This window comes from Sebastes umbrosus, chromosome 6 (assembly GCF_015220745.1).
Source record: "Sebastes umbrosus isolate fSebUmb1 chromosome 6, fSebUmb1.pri, whole genome shotgun sequence".
Taxonomy (NCBI): Eukaryota; Metazoa; Chordata; class Actinopteri; order Perciformes; family Sebastidae; genus Sebastes; species Sebastes umbrosus.
The window spans coordinates 31,077,944-31,097,477 of record NC_051274.1 but is presented as its reverse complement, the minus strand read 5'-3'; the positions used below and the strand labels follow the sequence as shown (position 1 = coordinate 31,097,477).

Genomic DNA, 19,534 nt, shown 5'->3' with positions numbered 1-19,534 from the left:
ATCAATCCAGAATACCAATTCATTACTTATAATATAACTTAATCACAATACCAATTAATTTCTTAAAATATAACTAATCACAATACCAATTCATTACTTACATATGTATTTTAATCATATTGACTATTTGTTATCCTTTCTTATAAGCGCAAATTATTATTTATAATATACAATTTATAATATACAATATGCACATGCAATACAACTTGCAATATATACACACATACTTTGCTTTAACGTATTATCAAAAACTAAACCAAAGTGTTGGATGAAATGCTTATTCTATTACACTTGTAAACTAGCTTACGGTTTATTACTACTGTAGCACCCATGAAACATAAAACCAACCACTTGGTTTTCCAGCGGTGCATTGTGGGTATTGAGGTTGTCACGTGTTGGATCCAGCATGGCAGCGACACAGAAAAGGCATGTGGAGATATTTTGTTTACTATTTACTGTATATTACGGATTTTAACGGCAAATGTGTGTCATTTTTGGTTCGTTAACTTGTTGTCTATCTAGTCGGTGTGTTTGTGGGGTTTTAAAAGACTCATTTTAGCTAATAATGTGTGAGAAAGTGGTTTTCGTAGCTATCCATGCTAGTAACGCTAGCTTCTTAGAAGCAGCTAGCTTAAATCAAACAGCCACATGTTCAGTCTTTGATTGAAATAGACTATTTCACGAAAGTTAAAGGAGAGAAGAGAAGATATTAGTTCTTCCTGTCTTTCACTGTGTGTGATATTCCTCATGACATGCAAGGACATACAATACCTTAGCCATCTTCTCACTGATGACTGGAATAATGGCAGAGATACCTTATGGGCAGAGCTATAAACTGTATGCTCAGGCAAATATGTTGCTTCGTAGGTTCAGTATGTGTTCTGTAAATGTGAAATGTTCATTATTTAGAGCACGCCTTTGTATACAGCTCATCTATGGTGTAGCAACAAGAAAAGTAGTGTGAGGAGGCTCATAGTGGCTCACAATGATGCCAGACAGCATAATGCCATTCAACTGTTTGTGTCCTCTGGTATTCCTACATGTGAGGCACTTTTAAGACATTTGATGCACGATTATGGCTAAAATGATAACCACAATTATCTTGATCAATATTGAGATCACGATTACTTATCATGATCATTTAAATTAAATGATGATAAATTATTTAAATAAACATAGCACTGCTTTCACTGACATGTTAATCAGAATCAGGTTTATTTTCCTTACATGCGTATAAGGGATTGTATGCATTTGTCAATGTACTTACGCAAAATAAAAATAACTACATTGAGATATTTTTTTTTTCTGCGATATGAAAAAATACAGGACTACTCTTGTAGGCTACATTTCAAAGTTATAACATCAATCTGGTGCACTTTGAGAGCAAAATAATACAATTTAAAAAAAAAGCTAGTTCTATGAAGAACTTTGCTCTTGTTGGTGGCTGGCTGTTAGTTTAGGAAGCACTTGAAACCTTTTAAACCTCAATATTGTTGGTGACCATTTATTTAATTGTGGGAAGCCAAAATCGTGATCAATATTTGATTAATTGTACAGCCCTAATTTGATGTATAATTTCATGTGTCCTTGGATGAGTCAGAGAACAGCATCATAGAGGCTTTAACCAGCCTGAGCAAGAGCTGCACTCTGTACTCATCCAGGCTCAGAAAACACTGTTGAGATAGCCCACATATGAATGTGTTGTTTCTTTTTAATTGAATGATGAATTGCTAGGGTTTTATCTTGTATGTTTTGTTTTGTTTTCTTGCTATGGACCCTCCTTTGTGTCTGAAATAAAGTTTGAATTGAGAGCTGGCTAATTAAACGACAAGCTGGCAGCTAAACAACAAAAGGAAACTGTAACGTTTAGACCATGCATCATATATAGATACCCCCCTCATGTTGGCCAACTTATCTCATCTTTTGAAATGTTGTTTTTTGTAGGAAATTACAAGACCTCAGTGTGGATGAGTTCCTGCTGTCGGGCTTTGACTCTGCAGGTGAATCTGAAGATGAGACTCAACAACAGAATGGACTCAATAAAAAGAGCAAGAAGAAAGATCTGAAACCTGCAGCCTTTACAACGTGAGTCCTTTGCTTTTTTTAACCTTTACATACTGTATCATTGTTGTGATGTAATAACAATATTGAACACTCTCTTGTGTTTTTGTTTTCTCTACAGAGAGGATGGGAAGAAAGGTAAAGCCAGTGAGCATAAGGAGCAGCTGTCCAGGTTACAGAACAAAGATCCAGAGTTCTTCAAGTTTCTGCAAGCAAACGACCAAACGCTGCTAAACTTTGACGACACAGACAGCTCCGACGATGATGAGGAGAAAAAGTACCACAAATTGCCATCCACACTGGAGGTAGGCTGGCTGCTGGTGTGTGAGTTCATGATGAGCTCTCTTGTGAAAACATCTTCATACTGTGATGTTTTGTGCATTTAGGAGGCCGGCTCTGGTGACGACGATGAGGAAGACGATGACGAGGACCAGAAAGCTTCGAAGAAATCCAAGAAGGCAGTGGAGGCTATTAAAGTCACAGACAAAATGATTGCAGACTGGAAAGCTGCTATGAAGAAGGAGCCCACACCTCGTCTCTTCAGAGAAGTCACCCAGGCCTTTAAGGCCGCCGTGGCTACAACTAAGGGCGAAGGAGGAGCTCAGTGCCGATACAAAGTGGCTGACAGTTCTGGTAGGACACTGTGTTTGATTTGAGTATTAAAACTGTTCAGCATCATTGCTTTGATAATACATTGTTATTATAAAAATATCAATTATAGATACTTAAAATGAAATGCATTCAAGACTGACCAGATATTTGATGCCAGCTTTCGGTACTTGGCAGATATCAAAAACGATGCAACAGACACATTTCAGTCATTACCAAAAAAGTATTGAGGACGATTTAATATTCCATAGTTCTGACCTACAAATCAAACTGACATCACTGTTAACGCAACAAAAACAAAGAACAGTTCTCACTCTTCAAATGTTCATTAATTTTTTCTAGTAAAGTACAACAAGAAACTTGAATTGCAATCGTGTTGTCTTCCTCTGAAACTGTGAAAATCATCCACACCAGCGACACGTTTGTCTCTCTAGTCAGCGTGCTGCGTTTGTTCTTCTTCTCTCTGTTTATTGGCGGATCTCAAACCAACTTCAAAAGTTGCATACCGCCGACTACTGTAAGGGATTGTGTAGATACTACGCTTGTTAGGTCAATGAAATCAATCAGCCGCCATATAATTTATCAGCTACAATTTGATTATCTGATTAACACATAATAATATAATTTTTCCATTATCGGCCATCCCTAAAACAATATTTAAAAAAAAAATGTAGTTCATGGCTGTGATTTTTTTTAAATGTTTGCTTTAAATATTATCGGTGTCGGGATGCAGTTTGAAATTTCCAGTGTGGTGGTGTCGCAGTTTCATACATTTTAATGCAGTAAAAAGAGTGCCTGCGTATTATTAATAATAATGATAATGAAGTATAGGCTCTACATATAGTCAATGTATTTAACTGTCACATTCATCTTTTTTATAAAAGCATAATAGAAACTAACCTGAACAGTGCATATAATACAAAATAACAGTGGTATACAGTAATAACAAAAACAACCAGATATTTTGGTAAAAACTGAGGCATTTGTTTCATCTCCACCTCCACCACCTTAGCGCTGCGCTGTTTTTAACAAAATACACAGTGAAATATTTGACTACTCTGAATGTATTGAATTGAGAGACTTGTACTGTATACAATACATTTCAACATTTGACACTCCACAAATATGTATAAATATGTTTCTTTCCCTGTTCTGTCTGCAGTGTTCAACGCCCTGGTCCTGTTCTGTATTAGAGATATTTATGTGGCCCTGCAGAGGATGCTCAACCTGAAGCCAGAAAAAGACCAGAAAAAGTAGGAAGTGGATGTCACGTTTTCTGAAATGACCTCCTGTTGATAAGTCTTTATAATGTAGCTGTGGGAAGATGGCTCAGTCCTGACTTTTGTTCCCTCTGTTTTGTTCTCAGGCTAGTGCTCCCATCGTCTAGTCCGAAGTGGCAGAAGAATCAGATCGACGTCAAGATGTATCTCAGTGGAGTCGTTCAGGTTTGTTTGGCTCTTCGCTTCAAGTGTCTCTCCTCCGTGTCTGTCTGTCTGCCCTCTTGTCTTCTTGTGAAGTAGACAGGACGAGATACGGGAGATAAAGTGCAGAGAAATGTGTTTTTTCTTTGACGCAGAACAATTCATTTTAGGGCTGTCAATCAATTAGAATATTTAATCGTGAATAATCACACATTTTTGTCTGTATCTGTGTATCTAATGTACTTTAAAGGGAGATTTGTCAAGTATTTAATACTCTTATTAACATGGGAGTGGGCAAATATGCTGCTTTATGCAAATGTATGTATATATTTATTACTGGAAATGAATTAACAACACAAAACAACGACAGATATTGTACAGAAACCCTCACAGGTACTGCATTTAGCATAAAACAATATGCTCCAATCATAACATGGCAAACTGCAGCCCAACAGGCAACAACAGCTGTCAGTGTGTCAGTGTGCTGACTTGACTATGACTTGCCCCAAAACTGCATGTGATTATCATAAAGTGGGCATGTCTGTAAAGGGGAGACTCGTGGGTACCCAAAGAACCCTTTTATATTCACATATCTTGAGGTCAGAGGTCAAGGGACTCCCTTGAAGATGGCCATGACAGTTTTTTCCTCGCCAAAATTTAGCATAAGTTTGGAGCGCTATTTAACCTCCTTCACGACAAGCTAGTATGACATTGTTGGTACCGATTGATTTCTAGTTTCACGTCTTCACTTTGGCTTTAAAACTGAGCCCAATAAAACCTTAAAAATCACAAGTGACGTTAATGTGTTAAAAAAATTAGTGGTGTTAAAACAAATATGTTTTTATTGCGTTAACTTTGACAGCCCTAATTAATTAATAAAGAGTTGCACATTCCATGATATGAAAACATCTGTATTAACCTCTGTTTTCCTCTAACGCCTCTTTTGTCTCACTCTCCTCCTGTAGCTGTTATCATGTCTGACAGAGTCTACAGTCATCAGCGCTGTCCTGCGGCACGCCAACCAGCTCGCACCTTATTACCTTTGTCTACCCAAACAGTGTCGCCACCTGGTTAAGGTAAGGCATAAGTTACCATTAGGGCTGTCCTCAACCAAAGAATTTCTTAGTCTACTAACACTCATACAACTTTGTTGACTAATCGATTAGTGAGAGTATCTCCACAAATAATCCCACTTTGAATCTTGTGTTTTTACCAGAGATGTAATCTGATTAGTTTCTTGGAAATAAGTCATTCAGATGAAAAAAGCAAATTAAAGCATCAATTGAAAATGTTTAATGTAATTTCTTTGCTTATAAGCCATCTCATGTCTTTGTGTGCAGCAACTGATGAAGCAGTGGAGCACAGGGGAGGAGACGAGTCGGGTTCTCGCCTTCCTGGCCCTCAACAAAATCTGCAGACACAAGCAGGAAACGTATCTTAACCCTATTCTCAAGGTGAGCTAAATGCAGAGTAGTACAGGAATAGAAGGGCGCACAGCAAACCTGGATGTACGTTGGACTAGAATTTGCTGAGAGTGGTTTCTTGAAAGACTGTGTCAGAAAGAGAGTTACATTTCTTTTTTAATTTGATGTTCATTCCAAATGCTTAAAACCCCACCTGGCTTGTATATAACCAGTTAGTATTTTCATCTGTCCTGCTTATGATGTTTTTCTTTCTCTTTGCAGCAAATGTACATTTCCTACGTACAAAACTGTAAGTTCACGTCTCCCAACGCGCTGCCCATGATCAACTTCATGCAGCGAACTCTAACAGAGATGTACTCCCTGGACACGCAGGCCTCTTACCAGCACGCCTTCATCTACATCCGACAGCTGGCCATCCACCTCAGGAACGCCATGACCATGAAGAAAAAGGTTGGTGTTTGACTGTGTGTAGTAGAGCTGCACCATTATGGCCAAAATGATAATCACGATTATATTTTATCAATATTAAGATCATGATTATTACACACAATTAAATTTAGGGACAGAATATTTGTATTGCACTCTCACATTTAAATAAACAGACTGTTTTCACTTCCATGCTGAGCTACATTCCTGCTAATGTACAGATCTTTGCATCAAAATAAGACTTAAAATAAGCTTCTTCTTCACCTGAATTCAGTGCATTTCTATAAAACAGAGAGCAGACAGGCAAAACGAGTAATATTCAGTATATTACTCTTCTACTCGGATTTGCAGCTGCAACATTCAGGAAAGTTTGTTCACAGGTTTCCGCTGTAGGGTGCACACGCAGCAGCATGACGGCTCCCCAAAAGTGAAGCCAAAACTTCTCCATCGCCTCCTGGTGGCTGGCTGTCAGTTCAGGAAGCGCTTGATTTGATATGCAGCAGAGTTTTCTATGAACGGAGCGGAGCAAGCATTTTAAACGTGGATTTCACAGTCGATCATTTATTCATTGTTGTTCATTTAGTTGTCGGAAGCCAAAGTCATAGTCGTGATTAATACTGGATAAATTGTGCAGCTCTAGTGTGTAGTGCTCAGGGAGATGGTCTGCTTTTGTGCGTCATAAAAGCTTCACACCAAGCGTGAAGCAAACTTTTCGCGTATCGTGATTACATACAAAGTCAATGCAAAGAGGCGAATAAAGGCAAATTCGCGCAAGTCGAAATTTTTCAAGTGGAGCGGGAAATTTGCGTGACGCTGTGTTGCGAAAGCTTATCAGCATTGAGAACCTCCTGCTGACGTCCTGACGTTGTTGAATCAGAAATGGGGGACAAACATATTGTGGCCGTTTGCAAACACCCAGAGCTCCGATAGTACATGATATCTGTACAGAGAGAAAACTCTGTGTATAAATGTATAAACCACAGACTGTCTATGATTTAATCAACAACATCGCTGCCGTATTTATGCCTGGATGACTTTATGTTGAGTGTTGATGGAGCAGCTGCAATGTTAGCATAGCCTGGTGTTGATCAAACTGAACTCCATTCAGAAAACGAGCATTTTAAAAACTGTCTTCTTGTCGTCTTCCGGACAGACTTGACAAAGCATGAATTCAGACTTTTTTGCAAATCAACATCATTATGTAGTTATTTCAGCATCCTGTTGATCCGTTTATTGCAATTAAATCACAGCACAATCTGTTTCATTTGGGTTCATACTGCAGTAGCGACACGTGGCTTGCTAGATACAGTCAGTGCAATGACGCTGTATGTGAATACAGCTCGCCGCTGGGTGACGTTATGAACCCAGACACAACGGCGTTTGGTTTTCCGACATATCTGGGACTTCCACAACATGTACAAAGCAGCAACACTGGTTATTTCTTCTATGGTTGATGGTATCTATGGAGACAAGCTCCTCCTCGTCTCTTGGGAGACTTTTTGTCATTTTTATGATGAGTAATTTAAGGATTATTCTCATATTATTCTCAAAATTAAAATGTATTTAAACATCTAATGTATTGACTTGACTTCTGGTTTGTTCATGTTCAGCACACCAGCCTGATGTTTATGACTTTTGTGGTTGATTGTGATTCTCCTCAGCACAACACATTGTAAGACAGAGCACATTATGGTGGTTCACAGCCTTTTTGAGCATCTATAATACGACACTGACTGACAGACTGTCGTTGTGTGTGTTGTGTAGGAAACGTACCAGTCGGTGTATAACTGGCAGTTCATCCACTGCCTGTACCTCTGGTGTCGGGTCCTCAGCACTCTGCACCCCAGTGATGTTCTCCAGCCTCTCATCTATCCACTCTGCCAAGTCATCAACGGCACCATTAAGTGAGTATATTTATATGCAATTTTACTATTCAAAGTTGTTTTAAACTTTCGTATACATGTTAGACAACATGCAATAAGAAGATTCTCAAAGGTACTGTTATTACTCTGAGTGAATAATCTATTACACTGTCTAAAATGAAGCAGTCAGCTATTTGTAGTAGCCATATCTGGTCAAGAGCTTTCTGTATTCATAGTAAGTAATGATAATAAATTCAGAGCCGTTGTTTATATAGATGTTAATTGGCTTGCAAGGCATTTGTAGTGTTGATTTCTATACAAATAAAGCTGCCTTCTGTTGAGTTTGAGGTTTAAAAAAACAATAATTATTTTCATTATTGATGAATCTGTCGATCATTTTGTAATTTAAGCAAGGAATTGTGTCCGAAGATATTTGGTTTACATTGATATAAGACATATAATACACATAATACAAGACTCGTTTCAGCTCTAACCAAATCTCAGCAACTTCCAAATTAGAAAATCTATAATTTTTAGTCATAACTGATTATTCAGTTTTTCTTTTATGTAATAAAATCTATTTTGTCTTTCATATGTTCCCCACAAAAAGGGCCAAAAACAAATCTACGCAGTTTTGGCATCTGATAAACCTTAAAGTCATGGATCTATTAATCAAACTGGCCTTCCTGAAGGGGAGACTCGTTGGTACCCATAGAACCCATTTTCATTCACATATCTGGAGGTCAGAGGTCAAGGGACCCCTTTGAAAATGGCCATAACGGTTTTTCCTCGCCAAAATTTAGTGTAAGTTTGGAGCGTTATTTAACCTCCTTGCTCCAAGCTAGTATGACGTGGTTGGTACTAATGGATTCATTAGGTTTTTAGTTTCATATGATACCAGTATCTTCACTCTAGCTTTAAAACTGAGCCCGATACAACCTAAAAATCGCAAGTTAATGCGTTAAAGAAATTAGTGGTGTTAAAATGAATTTGCTCTAACACGTTAACTTTGACAGCTCTCGTCTTTACATTAATTTTATAACCTTATATCATTTATTTGTGTGAAATCACCATGTCTCACTACAGTTTGTCAACAGCAGGTGGAGACATTGACCACCACTGTGTCCTCTCTCTGAACAGACTGGTGCCCACATCCAGATACTACCCTCTGAGGATGCATTGTTGCAGAGCCCTCACCCTGCTGTCCAGCAGCACCAACACATTCGTACCGGTGCTGCCTTTCCTCCTGGAGGTAAGACTCCACGTCATCTCTGATGACCAGCGGTCACAGATGCATACATGTGGGATCAGTGCAGCTTGTGTCAAGTTTCTCCAGCAGTTTGAATTGTTTCTCTCACCGGTACACACTGAACTGAAAATAGTTGTAACTTACTGTATGCAGAATAAACAACAGTCAGTTGGTTTGTCTTTGTCACAAGCGGAAACAATGAGATAGGTAGATGTGATGAAATGTTCCGTCGGTGGTTTGCTGTGGAACACATCAGTGGCGTATGAAATGCATTTTGGTCTCAACGGCCACAACTGAAGGAGCTCAGGAGGAAACACACCGAAGGATAGGTGTGTGTGTGTGTGTGTGTGTGTGTGTGTGTGTGTGTGTGTGTGTGTGTGTGTGTGTGTGTGTGTGTGTGTGTGTGTGTGTGTGTGTGTGTGTGTGTGTGTGTGTGTGTGTGTGTGTGTGTGTGTGTGTGTGTGTGTGTGTGTGTGTGTGTGTGTGTGTGTGTGTGTGTGTGTGTGTGTGTGAGAGAGAGAGAGAGAGAGATACACCTTTTGTTATCAGACCAATCACAGGTCACCAACTGACAACATTTTCTCCGGGTCAGGTGTTACGCACATGATCGTGCGGTCTCTGTGTCTTTTGTGTGCGAATGTGTGCAGGTGTTTATGCATGTTGTGGCGTGCCAGAGGAGAGCGGTGTGCTGGCGACAGCGACGAGCTCGGCCCGCTGGGCTTGGTCAGTGCATGTTTGTAAGCGTGTGTGTGCGTGCAGCAGTTTGACCAAAGCGATAAAGGCTCGGTTGTGGTTTACACTCTGGTCCTAACACGCTGTGCAGACCACATCCTTTCTGCTTATGGCCCACTCTCCACCTCTGTTTTCCCCGTACACACACTCAGAGCCCCCTCCCCTAACCCACCACAACCCCCAACAGCGAACCGTGTTTATTTGTGACGCACGATATTTCCTGTGTTTTTTCTCCTTTACCGTTCCCCTTGTTAAAGCTCTGTTAAAGGCAGGCCGAGGTACGCTGCTACTGTTTTAATTAGAGCAGCAGCAGCAGCCCCTTCCTCCTGTGTGTCTGAGCCTGTGTGTGTTCTCGCATCTCCAAGGGGGGTGTATGATTTGGAGCTTCCTGCTTCACTAGCTGTGCGTGTGCGTGTATATGTGTGTATGTGTGTGTGTGCATGCGCAAGGGTTGGCCCATGCCTTCCCACTTCCCCCTGGCTCCCCCGCAGACCGCCACCACATCCTATGTTTGTACAGACAGCACCGGCCAGGAGCGTTGCTCTGCCTCGCACACTGAGCACAGTAACGACCACACACACACACACACACACACACACACACACACACACACACACACACACACACACGCACACACACGCAAACACACGCACACAGAGATACAGGGAGTCAGAAATAGCCTGATACACAAATACAAGACAGAAATTCACTTGCGCATTGTGGGCAGATGTGAAAGCTGAAGCTTGTAGACAAATAGCCCACACGTTGGCCAGAATGTACTTTCACAGACTAAGATAGAAATGTGTCATCACAGTAACACTGCAGAATGTTAAATTAACTGTGTAGAATGATAATTGTCATAATAGGACACTATCAACATATAGCTGATGTAATATATTACTGTATACGGCACCTGTGGCTGTTCACCTGGGTTCTTTAGGTTGAACTTGCCGTCTCCACCAGGGAAGTGTAGATTTATTAAAGGAACAGTGTGTAAACATTAGGGGGATCTATTGGCAGAAATGGAATATTATATTAATAAGTATGTTTTCATTAGTAAATAATCACCTGAAACTAAGAATTGTTGTGTTTTCGTTACCTTAGAATGAGACGTCTCTGTCTACATGGTCATGTCTAGAAGATAACCCGCAAAATCTGATCTGAGATCTGCAAAAACCTGACAGCTATATGCCCGCCAAATCCTACACACTGCTCATTTAAAGAGGAACTATTATACTTTTATGCTTTTTCCCTTTTCCTTTAGTGTGTTATATATATATATATATATATATATATATATACTGTATATATATTTTGTGCATGTAAAAGGTCTGCAAAGTTACAAAGCCCAAAATCCAGGCCAAAGGGAACGCTGCTCCCGAACTGCCGGAAACACCTTGATTGAAGTCCCGCCTTTTCTTTCGTAACGTGGTGATGTCATAAAGTACCACTTTGCGTAGCGGCTAGCTTTGCACGCCCTCAAACAAAGCTAGTTAGAGCGGAGCTGAAACGGAGCGTTTTTTAAACATTACAGTTTGTAAACATGTTCTAGTAGAAACCCAAAATACAAGTATACACCTGAAAATTAGCATAATAGGTCGTCTTTAAATGCATATAATAGCTAACTTCAGACGCTGAGTAGTAGCAGGAGTATTAGCAGTGTTATTACTTACTGCTTTTGACCTCTGTAGGCCATCAGCTTGACTTTTTTATATATAGATTCCTTCAGTATGGGGTGTTGATTGGATAATTGGCACAACAGGTCGATGATGAGTGGCTTCTTTTCATACAGCCGGGGCACAATCCGGTGAGAAGTGATGACGAGCGGCGAGGGAGGAGGGAAAAACAGGCGTCACTTTAAACGAAGCATGGGTCTGTCAGAGTGATTAAGGTTTATTGTTTCATTAATCTGACAAAATAACGATGCCACAGAAAAAAATAATACCAGCAATCACCCGCTCTGCTGTACGGTGTTCACTCATTCAGTTGTAATACCATCATGTATTGTCCTCTGCTATTTAGGGCTAAGACTGTACCCAAATACCCTGTTGTGTTTGTATCAGCCATGTGGTCGAGGTAGGCGTACACGCCGCTTTTTACTGACTGAATTTAGTGTGGCATCCAACATACGTGCCGGCTGAAACGCCTTTTAAATGGTGTGCAGACTCCGCCTACTCAGCGCACCACAGGGGTTCGTCAGCGTAGTAATGGTGCGGACCCATTCCTTCCTTTTTATAATAGAAACCAAAAGTAAACAAAGGTTATCAGGTCCCATGTTGCCCACATGTGTTGCACTTGCTTTGGGTTCTGTGTCCATGTATTATTCTATTCTCTGAAGATAGTATGCTACAATATACTACAGTAAAACTGAGAATTTCTGAGTTTAATTTTATTTAATTCAATTTATTTTTTATATAGCATCAAATTATAACAGAAGTTATCTCGAGACGCTTTTCATATAGAGCAGGTCTAGACCGTACTCTATAATCTAGAGATCCCACGTGAGCATGCATTGTTATGCGACAATGGCAGATGAAAAACTCCCATTTAACATCGCCGGTTTATGTGTTCCCTTTACAGATCCTCCAACAGGTGGAGTTCAACAAGAAACCAGGTCGAATGAGCAAGAAACCCATCAACTTTGCAGTCATCCTGAAGCTCAGCAACGTCAACCTGATGGAGAAAGCCTATAAGGTAGATATTACTGTGATCCACACATAGACAGCAGGACGTATTATTGTGACACTGTGCTCCTGTTTGTGTCGGCGCTCCTGAGAAGGAGCAGCAGCTGATCAGATGAGTGGTTCAAGTCTTAGTTAATGTCATTTTCACGTTGCTCCCTTACACCTCGTGTTAGCCTGCGTGTGTACATAAGGGGATTGAGGGCAGCGCTGAAAGCCCCTTGTCAGGGCTCTAAAACTGGCCCTCTGTCACCACGCTCAGTACTGCAGCCAAGAGGATTGCAGCACGGCCCTCTGGGATTATCCCCCGCACTCCGCTCGCTAGGGCTGTTTTCACTGCTGTCACCTGGGCAGCTGCCAGGAACCCCTGCCTCGTAGTCTCACAGCAGACCTGATCTCTCTAAACCTGAACCCTTATTAGTCCACATAGGCTACAAAACCTTTCATATGGATTCTCAAAGAGAGGCAACTACATGTGATGTGCTGGCTTACTCTAGCCGAGTAGGTTTTTTTAATTACTTGTTGCTACTACGGATGTTAATAATTAACCCGTTAACTGACGTTAAGTATTTTAACCGATTAACGCTATCGGTTAAAAGAAATATTAATATTTAATTAAAAAGCTGAGCAAAACTCAGAGGAGCGCCTGGAAGTTGCCTCGGGTCTTGAGCGACCTCACACTCACCGCCACCACACACACACACGGTCTGTCGGACACTCGCTAAAGTTACGCCACGCTGACAGACCGTAAGTGTGTGACAACGGCGAGCACGAAGCCACCAGCAAAGCTAGAGCTGCTAACGTAGCACATAAACACACACACGGTTTGTCGGACACTCGCTATCGTTACGCTGGGCAGACACGCAGCTGACAACCTGCTAAACTAAACTAAACTAAACTAAACTAAACGATGCGGTGGTGGTGGCTGCATGTGCACACGCAGCACCGTGGCTGCCACAGTAACTCTCACGGACGGGTGAACTGGGGACTCAGTTATCTGTTGTTGCTCATACACTGCCGCTGGCGCACCGATGCATGCGACGCACTAATCTTGTCGGTTAAAGGGACTGTTTGTAACTTCTTACACGTATAAATCGGGTCGCTGTCCCATGCGCACTCGCGTGTGGCTACGCTGTTCAGACAAGACTCCAACACAAACTACACGGAAGCACCGAAACCACAAAGTTATATCTAGTGAAGCCCGTCTTGCAAAACAGTGTCAACTCTTCCTGCTCCAGCCCACCGACCGCAGCCAGAAGACACAGGGGAGCTTTGGTCTCTATGGCCCAAGTTGATGCTGCTCTGCTGCTGCTGCTCTGCTCCTCTGCCTGCCTGCTAGCCTTCACTCACACACCGCTCGTTCTCACTCGCTCCACCTCTCACGTGCATGCGCGCACACTACACACTGCAGAAGACAGGAGTTTGAAGCAGGAAACACAGTTTCAGCAGTGATTCATGGAGAGACCTTCGTCTGGTCAGCTAACATTACTGCCAAGCAGCTGAAATATAGAGTGATGTTGTGGTTTTAGCTGACGTGTGTCGCCTCACTGTTTTGACCGATGCTTGTTCATGTCTATGTAGAGCGAGCACGAGCAACAGGACGCTGACTTTTGTTGACTTAACGGGCACAGGTGTCGCTGTTAACAAGCAATTTCTGATACTTACATAGAGCCCCTTTAATGGTTAATAATCGGTTAACGAGGGTCGGTTATCAGTTTAAAATAAATTTCAAAAATAGCATCCCCAGTGGGCGGACATTCAGAGGTCTGAAACAGGCTGTCAATCATGAATCTTTTGTAACAAGTGAACAGTATTTATGTCTTTTGGTCTGAATTTTAGCTGCACAGCTTAGAGGCAAATGATAAAGTGTTGTCACACCTGTGTGAAGGATGAATATTGCTCCTCAATCTTTCTGTTCTGTTGTACTTTAGGATGGGCTGATTGACCAGCTGTATGACCTGATCCTGGAGTACTTCCACACTCAGGCCAGCTCCATCGGCTTCCCAGAGCTCGCCCTGCCCACCATCATCCAGGTAACACAACCTTTAAACCTTTAAACTGATCCTGGAATAAGTGATCTGAAATGTCTTTATCCACCCAAAACTACAACATTGTACACACACACAGGTGTTATTACCGCCGTCAAGGCCGGTTATGTTTTCACCGGCGTTGGTTTGTTGGTTTACTGGTTTGTCCGTTTGGAGGATTACTCCAAAGGTCCACGATGGATTTGAATGAAATCATTTGGAGGGGTGGGGTGTGGCACAATGAACAAGCCATTAGATTTTGGTGGCGATCCGGCTTCGAGAATTTCTTTTAATAACTCCGCTCAGCCTGTGCATTTACACCACAGGCTTTAAGACGCGTCACCCAGCCTCTCTCCAGCGATGTACATGAAACCTGCCTTAGAGGAGGTCTGCGCTCTCCGAGTGTACTTCTAGTTTTGAAAAATGTATATATGAAGCAGTGACACTGAACATCATTCCCAGAGTCTGAATAGATGATTCAGGATCTGGTTCAGTATCTGCCAGGCTGAATCTGCTCCCCTCAGGGGAAGCGACCACAAACCCTCCTCGACTGTGCCTGAACGCACCGTATGGGTGGACTGGAGTTTTTTGGGGGGTTTTTTTTAACATGGGTTCCTCCTTTCTCATGCTCCCCCTCCATGTCCCTGCAGCTGAAAGCGTTCCTGAAGGAATGCAAAGTGGCCAATTACTGCAAGCCGGTGCGCCAGCTGCTGGAAAAGGTACAGGAGAACAGCAGCCACATCACAGGACGGAGACAGAAGGCCGCCTTCGGAGTGGCCGATGCCACCGCCGTGGTGAGTGTGTGTGAAAGACGGAGGGTGGGAGGGCACGGGAAGACTGTCTTGTCCTAATTTTACATTTGGCTGTTTTTCCAGAGTCCTCATTTTACCTCTTCCATCCATTATGTATTTCCTTTCAGTTTGGCTCTTCTGTTTCCTAATATTATGTTAAAATGGGCTGTAAATGCAGGCAGGTGCTCTTCCATCAAAACACAATTACAAAAGTGAGCCTAGATAATAATAAGGAAAAGAATATATAATAAGATAAGATAATGTAAAACATGTCAAAATGTGATAAAATAAGTTTAAATGTAGTTGTTGTAAATGGATAGCTGATGTAAAAACACAAACAATCGCATCACCTGGTGACTATTACTTACTAATTATATTTAAGTTATTTAAATGTACTTTGCTACGACGGAGTATTTAGTCCACATTGAAGGGGGAAAAAATCAGAGATTTCGAGAATAAAGTCGTAATTTAATGAGAATAAAGTCATAACTTTACGAGAAAAAAAGTCGTATTACGAGAATAAAGTCATAACTTTACGAGAAAAAAGTTGTGATGTTACGAGAATAAAGTCATAACTTTACGAGAAAAAAAGTCGTATTACGAGAATAAAGTAAGAACTTTACGAGAATTTTTTTTTTTAATATTACGAGAATAAAGTCATAACTTTACGAGAAAAAAGTCGTAATATTACGAGAATAAAGTCATAACTTTACGAGAAAAAAGTCGTAATATTACGAGAATAAAGTCATAACTTTACGAGAAAAAAGTCATAAATTTACGAGAAAAAAGTTGTAATGTTACAAGAATAAAGTCATAACTTTACGAGAAAAAAAATTGTAATATGAGAATAAAGTCATAACTTTACGAGAAAAAAAAGTCGTATTATTACGAGAATAAAGTAAGAACTTTACGAGAATTTTTTTTTTAATATTACGAGAATAAAGTAATTTCCTCCTCCTCAAAAGAGTCAGTTTCCTCCATCAGGTCCGTGTGGTTCTTTCTTCAGAATAAACGCAGTTTCTTGCACAATCTTTTCAAAGACCTGATACTGATGATGATGTGGTGCTGATGTGACAAAAGAAGAAGTATTTGGTTATTTGTGAAACCTAAACTAAAGTATAACTTCACAAGATGCTCCACGTTCCTCATTTTCACACAGCTGCTCTATTTCCCCTCTAAAATAACACGTAAAATTACTATTTTATAATATTATGTCTTTATTCTCATAATATTATAACTTTATTCTTGAAATCTCAGATCAGCTAACATTATGAAGCAAAACCGTCTTTTGTCCTTTACATAGAAATCAGTCCACAGGCTCTTATAGGTAACTGAGAAAGTCGGGGAAGGTCTCAGTATTTAAGTTACGTTACAATGTGTTCACACTGGCAATACAAATCAATCAATACATGTAAATCATTACATATGGTACCTTTTTAAACAGACACGGACAGTCATTTATAGATGAACAAAGACAGAAATCCGGCGTTATTATCAAAGATTGCAGTCTTTTTTTAATTGAGCTGTATGGATTCATCTGTTCTGTGATTATGGAAGTCAACTGTGTGTTGTTAGCTCAAGATTTAATAATATCTAGTGGGTCATAATAATGCAGTAAAATTATAAGATCAGTTAAAAATAAATTGCAGCCCTGGTGAGTAATAATTATTGGGTCATGCAACAATATGTTTTATGATTTACCATTGTCATGTATGACAGTCGGTTTTATTGCTTTTTTCTACTTATTAAGAGAGTTTTATGACACCGGGACAAGTCATTTCATTATCATCAGCTACAAGCTGTTTTATTAGTTCACCTTATTAGCCACATGCGTTCTACTTACTTCATGCATCTGAAGGGCTTCAGACTACCTGGTATGTTTCAGCATGTTCAGCAGTTACCTAGAGGGGGATCTATCTGAAATCAGATAAAATAACAAATCAGAAGCCCAGATTACGGTGAAACAGACTCAGTTAGACCTGTTGTTGTTCATCAGGTGAGCAGCACTCATTTACTCATGTGACTGCATTTCTTTTCCAAATGCAGTTTAGATTTCAGCAAAAACAAAGTTTGATTGCTTTCTAATTAAATAATCAGCTTTGAAACATTTCATTTTGGGTTTTTAGTCCTTGAGTAAATCAGTCTTTTCTTTAAAAAAGTATTGATTATTTTATTTACAGTTGAGTGCCGAATGTCATTTTTTTTTATATTTGAAGCTTCTACTGAGGTTTTCAATGAAGCTTCGAATGTCTGTCGTTATATTTTATGACGTTACCTCTCTAAAAAGAAATCGTCGAACAAAATCCTCAATTTGAATTAAGCAATTCGTCGGATTAAATGAGTTAGCCTTTGTGAGCGGCAGGCGGGAGACCGCGGGGAAAATGTTGATATGCTGGCAACATACAGTACGTGGCAGGAGGCATTATGATTTTAGGTTGTCCGTTCGTACAGAAGTACGTCCCATACTTCTGAACGCGATGTCTCATGTGCGTGCATGCACGTGAGAGGTGGAGAGAGAGAGCGAGTGAGAACGAGCAGGCCGTGTGAGTGAAGGCAGGCAGAGGAGCAGAGTACAGCAGAGACTCCGGCCCTGGAGACCAAAGCTACGGTCTCCCCTGTGTCCTCTGACCGCAGTCGGGAGGCCGGAGCAGGATGAGTTAACACTGTTTTGCAAGACGGGCTTCACTAGATATAACTTTGCGGTTTTGGTGCTTCCAGCGTAGCCACACACGAGCGCGCATGGTACACCGACCCGCAATGATTTATACGTATAAGAAGTTACAAACAGTCCCTTTTTAAAAGACAATCAACAAAACTCAGATTAGAAATGAATTAGGCCGGGAAGTCCATCCATTAACCCTTCTTGTTCTTGCTGCTACATAAATCAGACCTAATGAGGAGTTGTCTGTTGTCACTTTGCCATCTTTTGGTGAGATGGTGTCGGCTGCTGTGGTTGGTGTGATTGACGGCAGTCAGCAATCAACCAGCTCAATCTACTTGACTTGGAATTCATTATAATCGTTGCGAGTTTGATTCAATGTTCATCTAAATATAACCGTTGTTTACACAACAATACAAGGGGATGTTTTTATATTTTATATTTCAATCATTTAGATTAGTCATGTCTGCTGGTTCACCTCTCTGCTTCACTTCCCTCAACACTAACTCGTAGGTGGTGTCTTGTCTGAATGTTCTCAGCAAGCATTAAAAACAGAGAGCAGTTTGTTCCAGTTGCACAGCAAAGATAACTTCTCTTCTGGGCTCTGGTCCAGTTGAACCGGAGGCTGCGTGGCCATCGAACAGTCCTGACTGTCAAACCTTACAGTCGGCGGCTGATAATGGAGACCACTTCCCTGCATAAACTCTGAGCCTGGTTTAAGAATGACCCCGTGGTTATTTGGAAGCTCTTCTGGGCTTTTGAACCAGAGGCGCCTCTGCCTTAATGAGCAGCCATTAGTGTGTTTTTCTGTGTTGACTTGCTCCCTCCGTATGCTACCTGTCCACACTAACATGCTTTCATGTGGCTTCGCTGCTGCGGAGAGTCTTGACGTGTACCGCTGATTAATATTTAAGAGCGTTTAAGGATGAAATTAAAGAGCTTGTGTAATTTAGCTGATGAGAAATTGTGTGTGCACACGGAAGTGAGTGTGTGTGTGTTAACAAAGTCCAACAGACAGACAGCACGGCACCGCGGCAGCGCCAGCTTCCTGTCGCCACGGCTCTCTGCTCAGCGGAGGCTGTCGCCATGGCATCCACTCCCTGGCACCGTGGCAGCGGTAGGTGTCACCGCAGGCGAAGGAGAGGGGACAGCCTCGCTCGCTGCTGTAGAAAAGGCCACGGCCCCCCTCAGGCCACCGCCCGCCTCCCCCCCTCGTCCCCCGCTGACATGTCACCCAAACTGAGAGCTAGCCTAATTAATGATGCCCTGCCGCCATCCAGGTCGCGCTCTGATGTCTCATGTCTTTCTCTACCGCCTGTATGTGGAAATGTTTGTCTGAGTGGAGGCTGAATTCAGAAGCAGCTTTTCTAGTTTCATTTTCTCATCCTTTCTCTCTTTTTTTTTTCTTTTTGTGCTCACTTGTCACCCGTCTTAATAGCCGCACGGCAAATTGTGGTAAATGTCTTAAGCTAACGGGCGCAGGCGGCCGCGGTCTGTCCGCTCTATTGGATTTGTTAGTCAGATAATGCGATTGGGTCTAATCAATAGCATCCACAAAGACCTTTAGGGGCTGGAGAAGATCTGCCGGTCTC

The 19,534-nt window shown here is 41.3% G+C and overlaps 1 protein-coding gene across 3 annotated transcripts in view; it reads left to right on the top strand.

Annotated features, from left to right (window-relative positions):
• The window catches only part of noc2l (NOC2-like nucleolar associated transcriptional repressor), a 95,771-nt gene that overhangs the window by 68,690 nt on the left and 7,547 nt on the right, over positions 1 to 19,534 (top strand). For 2 of the 3 annotated variants that reach the window (XM_037771367.1, XM_037771366.1), the window contains exons 3-15: positions 1,945 to 2,085; positions 2,183 to 2,366; positions 2,448 to 2,694; positions 3,833 to 3,923; positions 4,037 to 4,115; positions 5,057 to 5,167; positions 5,432 to 5,545; positions 5,777 to 5,965; positions 7,706 to 7,845; positions 8,944 to 9,055; positions 12,365 to 12,478; positions 14,397 to 14,498; positions 15,143 to 15,286. In XM_037771367.1, coding sequence (XP_037627295.1) covers positions 1,945 to 2,085; positions 2,183 to 2,366; positions 2,448 to 2,694; positions 3,833 to 3,923; positions 4,037 to 4,115; positions 5,057 to 5,167; positions 5,432 to 5,545; positions 5,777 to 5,965; positions 7,706 to 7,845; positions 8,944 to 9,055; positions 12,365 to 12,478; positions 14,397 to 14,498; positions 15,143 to 15,286 — 1,768 coding nt within the window. Of the gene's footprint in view, positions 1 to 342; positions 427 to 1,944; positions 2,086 to 2,182; positions 2,367 to 2,447; positions 2,695 to 3,832; positions 3,924 to 4,036; positions 4,116 to 5,056; positions 5,168 to 5,431; positions 5,546 to 5,776; positions 5,966 to 7,705; positions 7,846 to 8,943; positions 9,056 to 12,364; positions 12,479 to 14,396; positions 14,499 to 15,142; positions 15,287 to 19,534 lie in introns of those variants that run through there. The other variant, XM_037771368.1, reaches the window with a different exon arrangement.